At 37.1% G+C, this 9,520-nt stretch overlaps 1 protein-coding gene across 4 annotated transcripts in view; it reads left to right on the plus strand.

The window, feature by feature from the left end:
• Positions 1–9,314, plus strand: part of SH3YL1 (SH3 and SYLF domain containing 1) — a 48,214-nt gene extending 38,900 nt beyond the window's left edge. For all 4 annotated transcript variants that reach the window (XM_068183612.1, XM_068183611.1, XM_068183610.1 and 1 more), the window contains exon 10: positions 8,716–9,314. In XM_068183612.1, coding sequence (XP_068039713.1) covers positions 8,716–8,915 — 200 coding nt within the window. In that variant the 3' untranslated portion in view covers positions 8,916–9,314. The remainder of the gene's footprint in view (positions 1–8,715) is intronic.
• The last annotated feature ends 206 nt before the right edge of the window (positions 9,315–9,520 follow it).

Below are 9,520 nucleotides of genomic sequence, written 5' to 3' on the forward strand. Positions count from 1 at the left end.
ACCCCATATATGACTATATTTATGACTATAAAAGCATAAGTCAAGCATATAATTGTCAAGAAAGGTTTCAACCAAAGGCCAATGTTGAACAAAAAAAAAAAAAAAAAAAGTATGCCAGCACTGAATTACTTGGAGCTAGACATTAAGAAAGTTATCTTAGCAACCACGGGAATACATCTGTGAAATAACCTTCCCAGATGACTAATGGGGTAAAAAGAGAAGTGGCAAAAAAGTTGGTTTATTGTCTGGCAAAATACCAGACTCTGACCTAGGTCTCAGAGAATGTGCTTCATTTAGTTATGAGCTGCTGGTCTCACCTGTATGGAGGCCTTGCATTACTAGACCATGCTTCAGGTCCTAGCCAGTGTCTGTCCCCTTTTACCACTTCATATTGTTTATCTTTCAGGAGGATACTGATGCAGATATGATGGTTTTACTCTGTTCATATCTTCTCTAAACTTGAACGCTTTCACAGATGCAGAAGATTGTCATTGTTTTATTTCCCCTCTCTCTCTGTCCCATCTGATCTAGTTGCGTCTTTTTAACTCCCCAACTCACAATATTTCTTTGCAGTATTATCATCTCATCCTTCATCTTATGAAATGCAAGTCTGATCATATTGCTGTTATCTAATCTACTTTTTTCTTGTTTGGAATAGTGTGCTCCACCTTCTTTAATAGAGTTTCTCTTGCTCCCTGTTCAAGCCATTGGCTCTATCTATGCTGATAAATTAGTCTTTGCTAATTTATCAGCATCAATAATGCCAGTGTGATTGGGCACTGGAACCTGGACTCTGATTTGGAGACATTAAGTTCAATAACATGGAAAGGAGCCATTTACTGATGTAAATGTAACTGTTACTTCCAAGTCTCTGCTGATCTGTGTACAACCACATATTAGTAATTGCATTCCATCCTTCTGTATGTAACCTGATAGATTAATATTAATCTTCTGTTTTCTTTGGTAATACTTTTGATCACTGAATTCTATTGCTGGACTAGATCTGTAATCACCTTTATATTTATATTTTGGCGTCTCACTGAGAAGTCTTCCTTATTCAGCCTTCTATTTTTCTGCTAATTTTTCCCAGCTAGCTGTCCTTTGTTGCTTTTAATTTGCTAGATAATATTTTCTGCAAAGAACTATTTCTGTTTCTCCTTTACTCAGGTATTCTTTTGTTAACTAATTAAGAATTCAAGATATAAATTGTCAAATAAAATCTTAAACTTTGTCCTGGTGATCACTGCAGAGCACATGTGTTCTTCAGCTTGAATTTCTTGAGAAGTTCTCACTTTCACTATAGGAGCAATGAGACCTAGAGGTGTTCTCTGGGTACCACTTTAAAGATGTAGCCTTTTCTTTCTGTCTCCACTTTTGTCCATGCTTTTGTCCTGTTACGATTCAATTGTTGCAACATCCGTCTCTCTGACCTTTGCAAATTCAATATTTCTTTACTGTCATCTAGATTCAGTTCCTGCTTCAAAGTTAATTTCCTGCCCTATCATTTTGTCCATCTTTTACATTCCCCCACTGGCTCTCATGTTAAGTATGCCTTTGAGCTCAGAGAGAACCTAAAGCACCCTCTGACAGATCTAGCTTTCATCTCTATCTTATTAGTATTACAGATTTAACTTAGTGGTTCACCTACCTACTTCAAAGTTGAACTTTAAGCATTTCTCTGCCTGCCTTTAGACATCAACAGGGCCCAATTCTGGAGCATTTCTCAAGGCAGAAATGTAGGTCTATAATTTCTTCTATCATGAGCCCTAACACTCCTTAAGAAAGCTATCCTTGTCATTAGTAGTTACCCTGATGCCTTCAGAATTTACTGCATGCCATTTCCTTTGCCAACCCCTTGCCTTTCATATTCTAATGTATAATATGCTGCATCCAGTATAAAATATATCTCTCTGGGTTTTGTCGTCCCTACCCAAATCCCACCTGAAATAAAATTCAATAAACCTTGAGGCATGTTGAGCTCAAACACACCGAAAAGCACTCCATGACAGATCCACCCTTCATTTCAAGGTTTATTGAAGGCATTATAAAGGAGGAAGGGACTGTAAGACCTCTAGAAACAGTGAGTACTGAAGCTGAGTAACTGTTACTTTTTGGATTCTGTACTATGAGTTTAATTCTTCCCTTAAAGCTGGCTTTGACTGTAATGCAGTAACTCACATGGCTCAGAATAAGCCATAAGACAGTTTTTTCTGTTTTCTGTCCTTCACTTGTCTTCCAAGGAGCCGGTGTTACCTTTTAGTTTTTACATCTTTACATCTTTACAACACAGAAAATGCTGACATACCTGTAATATAATACTTACTCTTGTCATTTACTGCCTCATCTCTCATATTGCTTGTCCACCAATGAATTTATTCAGCCCTTTATTTTACTAAACTCTGATCTAAGAATTGCTCTGTCAGTCCTAAGCTCAACTGATTTGTTTGTATGCCAGTGCAACTCCTTACAACACACTGATCCATATATGGACAAGAAGGCCCTGCCAGGAGGTCACATTCTCAGAGAGTTGCGGGTCTCTACTAGGTGTGCTCCATGCTCCATGCTGGCACTCCCTTAGCTGGATACAGGCTAGTCAGTGTCTCTTAAGAAGTCTGTTCTGTCTGGCCTGACCATCAGATGATGCTGACATTGTGAGTTCCATTAGTATCAAATTGGGTTTTGATTACAGCTGTTCCAGTCCAAACTCCCTACAATTACAAATTTTCATTCTGCTTTTATGCTTTCAGGTAACTTTATTTCAAAAGTCTCTTCGAAGTTTTTCACCAAATTGCAGAATGATGGAGGTTGAAAGGGCCTCTAGATATCATCTGGTCCAACCCCCTTGTTCAAGTAGGATCAGGTCTATATGGCTTTGGAATACCTCCAAGGATGAAACTCCATCACCTCTCTGGGAAACCTGTTCAGTCACCCTTAGAGTAAAAAAGTGTTTCCTGATGTTCAGTCAGCACCTCCTGTGTTACAATATGTGCCCATTGCCCGTGTTGCTGGGCATCACTGGCAAGAGCCTGGCTCCACCCTGTTTTTACTGTCCCTTCAGATAGCTATAGACACTGATAAGCCTTTTCTTCCCTAGGCTCTCTCAGCCTTTCCACATAGGAGAGATGCTCCAATGGCAGCTTCCATATGGCCCTTTGCTGGATTGTCTCCTACATGTCCATGTTTCTCTTGTACTGAGAAGCTCAGAACTGGACTGCACTCCAGGTGTGGCCACGACAGTGCTGAGTAAAGGAGATCACCTGCCTTGATGCCTACTGCAGCTTAGGATACAGTTTGCCTTCTTTGCTCAAGCTCATCTATAGCTGTTGGATTAAGCTAATGGTTGTCTTCTACTTTAACATGTTTGGTTGGGACCTAATAATAGTCATTCTTTTTAATATGATCATTTGGGGCAAACATGCTTCAGGCATTTTAGTGTAACCAATAAATGTATACATACAGTGTTTATACTCACAGTGGTATCTTAGCAGGTGGTGTTGTCCAGACCATTTTCTAAGGTTGGCATGAAAATTTCCTGTTAAGTCTTCATTGTTAATGGCACCAACAATCATTTTTTACTCAGATTTGCAATGGCCCGGTAATTGACATAGTTCTTTATCCTACTTTGGAGTCTTTCCTGAACTCTGATTATAAACTCAATACTAACCCTTTCCAAGCAACAGCCCATAATGGGTATAGAACAAATATTTGCCTGTTCACTGTTAGTTACATCTCTCAAACTAAACCTATGAGCAATACCTGATCCTTTCAATGCCTCTCACCAGTGTACTAGTATACTAAACCTTTCTGATATTTGATATGTTTGTTTTCAAAAGCACAGATTTTTGCATCTGCCTAATCTGTTAGTTGTTTTCCATCATGTGGTCTGTTTGTTGGTTTTATCCTACTTCTGCACAAACGGGGTCCATGTGGTTGCTTAGTTTTCTAGGTCTGCATTTAAACAATAAGAATTCTATTACAGCTTGGACAGCTGACCCCAGCTGGGTAAAGGGATATCCCACAGAGTCATACTCAGTATATAAACCTGGGGGAAACCTGCCTAGGGGGCCACTGCTTGGGAACAGGCTGAGCATCATTTGGTTAGTGGTGAGCAATTGCTGGTCATTTGCACAGCCTGCTTTTCTTAGGTTTTATTTCTCTCTTTTCTTGTTATTTTCCTTTTCATTACATTTTAATAAAAAAAAAACTATTATTTTATTTTAATTATTTTAATGTTTTTATCTCAACCTGTGAGTCCATGAGTTTTCTTACTTTCAGCCCTCCAGTTCTCTTTCACATCCCACCGAGGGGGCAGAGAGTGAGGTGTGTGTGGCACTTAGTTGCCATTTGGCATCAAACCCTTACATCAGTGCACAGATGACCCACAAAATCATGCTAGCTCTCAAATTACCAACAATTAGCAAAATTTGCAAAGTGGACATTTAGCAATTTCACCACTAAGCTCAAGTACTTGAAACTTACTTCAGTTTTATTGTTGGGTCCATGGCCAAAAGCAGCACATCTTCTGCAAGATATTAAGCGTCAGGCTGATGGCTGAGGGATATATACATCTATGCCAGTAAAATTAAATTTGGGGCCCACAGCTGAACTGTGTTCCAACTAGTCTGTGTTCCAACTTAGAGCTGGGTTTTGAAAGTATAATAAGCTCAAGCCAAAATTATTACAAATGCCTGTTCTTCTCTAAAAACCAGTCTTAAAAACAGCCTGTGGCTTTACTAATATTTTGTAAGCTCACATTAGAATGTGAAATTAGTGGCTACTATACTAGTAAATTAAACAGTGTGAAGTCATGGGCCCAAGCACTGTAATGGATTTACTTATCTGGTTGTGTTGTTAGAAAATGCCTTGGCATTATTCTTACCATGCACTTTCCCAAAAAATTCCAAGATGTGGTTTAGTTGTTACTCCAGTATAGGAAGCAGTAGGCAGTTTGCACGTGGCTCGTCTCTCTGGTCAGTGTTTACTGGTATGTATGCAACATGTATGTGGCCAGTCTGTGCCAGCTGGCCTTGTAGTCAAAAACTGGCACTCTTAACTGAGTCACAGAAGTGTAGACAATGTATCTGTTCTACAGCAACTTCATAGAAAATGCTTTTATCATGCGATAAATATGCCATAATTAAAAATAGTTATATTGCTCTGTCATTCACTCTGGGGCTGTAATGTAGCACATCCAAGAGGCCATAAATTCACTCTAGTTTATGCCACACCAAGTCTTTTATCCATAGCAGTGGTCCTTCATAAAATCTTCAAATCATTATGGTATGTAAAGATAAATAAAATGGAAGGATATTGTGGTCAGAGAAGTGTGTTATCAAACACATGCCATACCTGTGTATGCTGGAGCATTAAAGATATTTGCTGGCGACTGTACTAATTTGCCTTCAACCAAAATTTCTATATTTCTGTTTTGACCACTGTGTTTGTGGAAGTGTGTATTCAAATAGCAATAACAAATAAGGATTTTCCACAATGTAGTTTGTTTTTCTTGCAGTGTGCATACTCATGAATCTCAATTATTTTAGTATCGTGTGCTGTATGTAGCACTGTAGCACCATCTTGTGTGAGCGGCAAATGTCGTTTCTGTCTATGCATTCAGTGATCTTCATGTGGAATATAACAATTTTATTTAAAACCTTTCTATGTAAAACTGAAGTTGGGAAATGAGAACACAGTATAGATCCTCCTTATAAACTATGTGGTAGATTTTGTAACAGTGCATTAAGGTACCTTATTGTTAAGATGATTCATATAAATATGAAGCATGGGATGCTGAACTGTGGAGGCAAGAAATGTGCATTCTGTCTGCATTGTGCTACAAAACTACAGAAATAAAGAAGAGAAATTAGAATCTTTATGAGAAATAAAATGAAACAAAACTAGAGTATGGGAAAAGGCTGCTAGGGAAAATTAAGTAGAAATTGCTATGAAAGAGCTGACAGGAATAAAGCTGAAAAATGCTTTTAAATTATTGCAGGTAACAAATACCGGGGCAAGGACACAGAACTGAGCCTTCATATTCAGCTGTAGTGCTTTGAGCTTTCTCTGTGTTTGGAAAGATGCACATGTATAGTGACAAAAAATGAGAAGAGAAACACATTAAACAATTTTGTTCATATGACAGAGCAAACAATAATTGGAGACATGGTTGTGTTGCACTGAATACACTCCTACCCTTTGATATCTCATATATGGATCTTTTTTCCACCTTTTCAACCTTTAATTTGTGTTGTGTTTCCTTTCTTTTTTCCTCCTATTTTTACAGAGCCAATTTCAGAATAGTCAGCAGTTTGTGTAAGAGGGATTATAGTCTTAATGCGGGTTCAGCCATGGAAATGGTAACTGTTAGTTACTTACCACTGCTATGAGTCCAGCATATCATAGTGGTCTTGACAACTCTTTTTGGAATGTAATGAAAAGAAGCTTTCACCTCACTTTTAGCACTTTCAGTCTTTTCTTTTGCTCTGTCAAATATCTACTTTTTAAATATATAGTAAGGAAGTTTTAAATATATAGTAACTCCAATTCTCTTTGAGTGATTATTCATTTACATGATAGAAACACATAGGTTTAATAACTCGAAGCATAGGAATTTGTTGCCTTCACTGTAGCATATAAATGCACTTAACCCATGTGTGCTGCCTGAATGTGGCACAGGGGTAAAACATACCCCTTCTTCCTTTTTATATGGAACTGAGTCATAACTGTTTTCATGCCATAGCACCTAAAGAGTCCTGGGCCACAGTATTTTCTGACTATTCTTCAGTTAATGCTAGGAGTAAAAAGTTGATATTTTAATTCATACTTTTTCTATAATTCCCTCAATCAAAATATCTAGCTTCAAACTACACTGTGCATGAGAGCACATCACATCATCCCAACTGCATCAAATGCTTGAATTCTTGGAGGAAAATTGTGTAATTGCTGAATATTCAGTCTGTCAGGGTTTCAGATGTGACCGTAAAAGAGCTATTTAAAAAATCTGCAATCTTCCTTTTTGGTAGGAGTAACTGGTGGAGATAAGGACCTGATAAATTTGGAGTTTTGTTCACAGTAAAAGAAATAGTGTTGTATGACTTTAGATCATGACTATAGATATCAGGATACTGTGTGATCAAGAAAGATGGCATTTGACTTTTCTGCAATCAAATCTCTCCTAGCTCATGGACAAATAATTTTCTTTTAGTCTTTGGTGATTGCTAAATGCAGAAGAGAAAGCACTCACCTATAGAATGAACATATATATTGACAGATGCGGGGGGAAAAACCCTGTGCTCTTTATGAATACATTTGTGGTCCATTGTTCTTCTCTGTCCTCTTTGGCTGCAGTTTGTGTTTGTGAGCCTTAGGGGAAAAAAATTTCCTCTTTCTTTTGAAATGATAAAGGCAACTGGAAAAAAAAATCTGTGTCAGTTGCTGAAGACAGACTGCAAAAAAACAACACAAAAAAGTTGTATCAATGCTTCTCTCACCACACTTTCTAGCTCTCTGCTGGCAGTGTGTAAACTAGTGACAGGTTGGGTTTCCCCTTTTGCAACAGTTTTGACAGCAAGAAGGTGCACCTAATTCTAAAAGCCTTTAATCTAGCATGCTTGAGCATTTATGCAGCCATCATGTCCATATGAGCAATATATCCTGAAATCTCTCTACCTGACTGTGTAAACATTTCCTCTTGATTAATCTTCCATTGCACCTTCCATTTTTCACTTTTAGATTCACTCATGTGAGAGATTCAACTGTTTTCTAAATCAACATTAATCTAAAGCAACTAACTCCTATAGCTCAGACAGTTAAAGGAAATGAGAGAAAGCATAGTTATTGTTAAATTGAAGATACTCAGATGAAAAGTTCAGTGCTAATAAACATTGGCTAAATAATAAATATTGGCTAAATATTTTCTACAGGAATGGAGGGTGGATAATAGCATCCAAAAATTTGATAGTTTTAAAACTAGTTCAGAAGCCTCATGGCAGGATTCCAACCCCAACTGAGAGCTGAAAGAGTGATGTAAGAGACTGGTGTAAAGAGAATAAAAGCCATTTGTATATGTGGTCGAAAATACCACTATACAAACCAAGTCACTTCCAGTACATCAAACCATAATCAGTTCTTTCCACTGCCACATTTTGTGTGTTCTGTTTAACGCCTGAGATACACCAAAATCCCAGGCACTGCAAAACCTATGGAACAAGAAGGAAAGGGCTATGGATATTTTGCATTTTGCCATCCTATATCTTGAGTTTTGATTAAAAAATCAAATTCTCTCCTTTGAGTTTTGCGGTTTCCATGAAGAAGCTGTCACAGAGAACACAAACCAAAACTCAAACCTGAGCAGTGGCTCTGATAGCAGTCATTCAGGAAACATTTGTGCTTTCCTCAAGACACCACCTTTGTTCCCACTGTCTCTGACCATATAAGGCATACAGAGAAATGGCTGATCTTTACTTTGTATAGAGTATTATTGTATTAAATAGACTGCGCTGATAGGCTGGAATTCAAATTTCACTTACCTAAGATTGTAGTGGAAATGGAGGGGATTTTTCATCAGTGGTTTATATGCTCATATACATTATTTTAGTGTTTTTGTTACCCTTTTCTACTGTCATTTAAGAACATTCTGTTTAAGAACTTAGTGTGTGTGCTGACACTAGTAATTTCCTGTTCGTAATTCCTTTTTATTATTTTCTTTAATTTCAGAAAACTCTCAGAGTGATCCAGTAGAAGTGACAGCACTTTATTCATTTGAAGGACAACAGCCAGGTGACTTGACTTTCAAAGCTGGAGACAGAATCACAGTGACAACTAAAACAAATTCCCAGTTTGATTGGTGGGAAGGAAGAATAGCAGGAAAAACTGGCATCTTTCCAGCCAATTATGTTGCCATAAGTAACAACTAAATTTGTACAGAATAAAATGTTGAGGCAGTAATATATGTACACTGAAAAATATATTTTAACTTTTCAGATTTTATTAAAATCAGATTTTAGATCAATACTATTCTAACAAAAAAAATATTAAATGCTTTGTATGACCATAACTTTCCCCTACATTTATTTCTTAAGTAAACAGTAAGTGATAGTCAATTTATGAGAGTTTTATTTTTAAGCAAGTTGTCCCAAAAAGTAATCCAATTTGTGTATAGTTTCAATTCTGTCTTGCTATATGGATTATTTTTTTACATGAGGGAAAAATTTGGAACAGTTTAAAATTAGATATGCTGAAAAAAAGAATTGATTTTTATTAAATTGTAATTTATGGTCTCTTTCCTTAATAAATGCTCTTAAATTTGCTTCAAACCATGTCTGAGTTCTTTACTTAGTAAATGCAGATGTTTTTCCACAGGTATAATAGTTAAAAGTGCCTTCCTACTTGGTTTTAAAAATCACTCTAGATATTGCAGTTTTTTAGTAACTACTTTAGGTCTGGCTTGTAATTTTTCTTATTGTTAGGCATACAAAGACCTTTTTGAAAACAACTCTGTGACAGTTAAGCAGTTCAGCTT

Source organism: Anomalospiza imberbis, chromosome 3 (assembly GCF_031753505.1).
Source record: "Anomalospiza imberbis isolate Cuckoo-Finch-1a 21T00152 chromosome 3, ASM3175350v1, whole genome shotgun sequence".
NCBI classification, from domain to species: Eukaryota; Metazoa; Chordata; class Aves; order Passeriformes; family Viduidae; genus Anomalospiza; species Anomalospiza imberbis.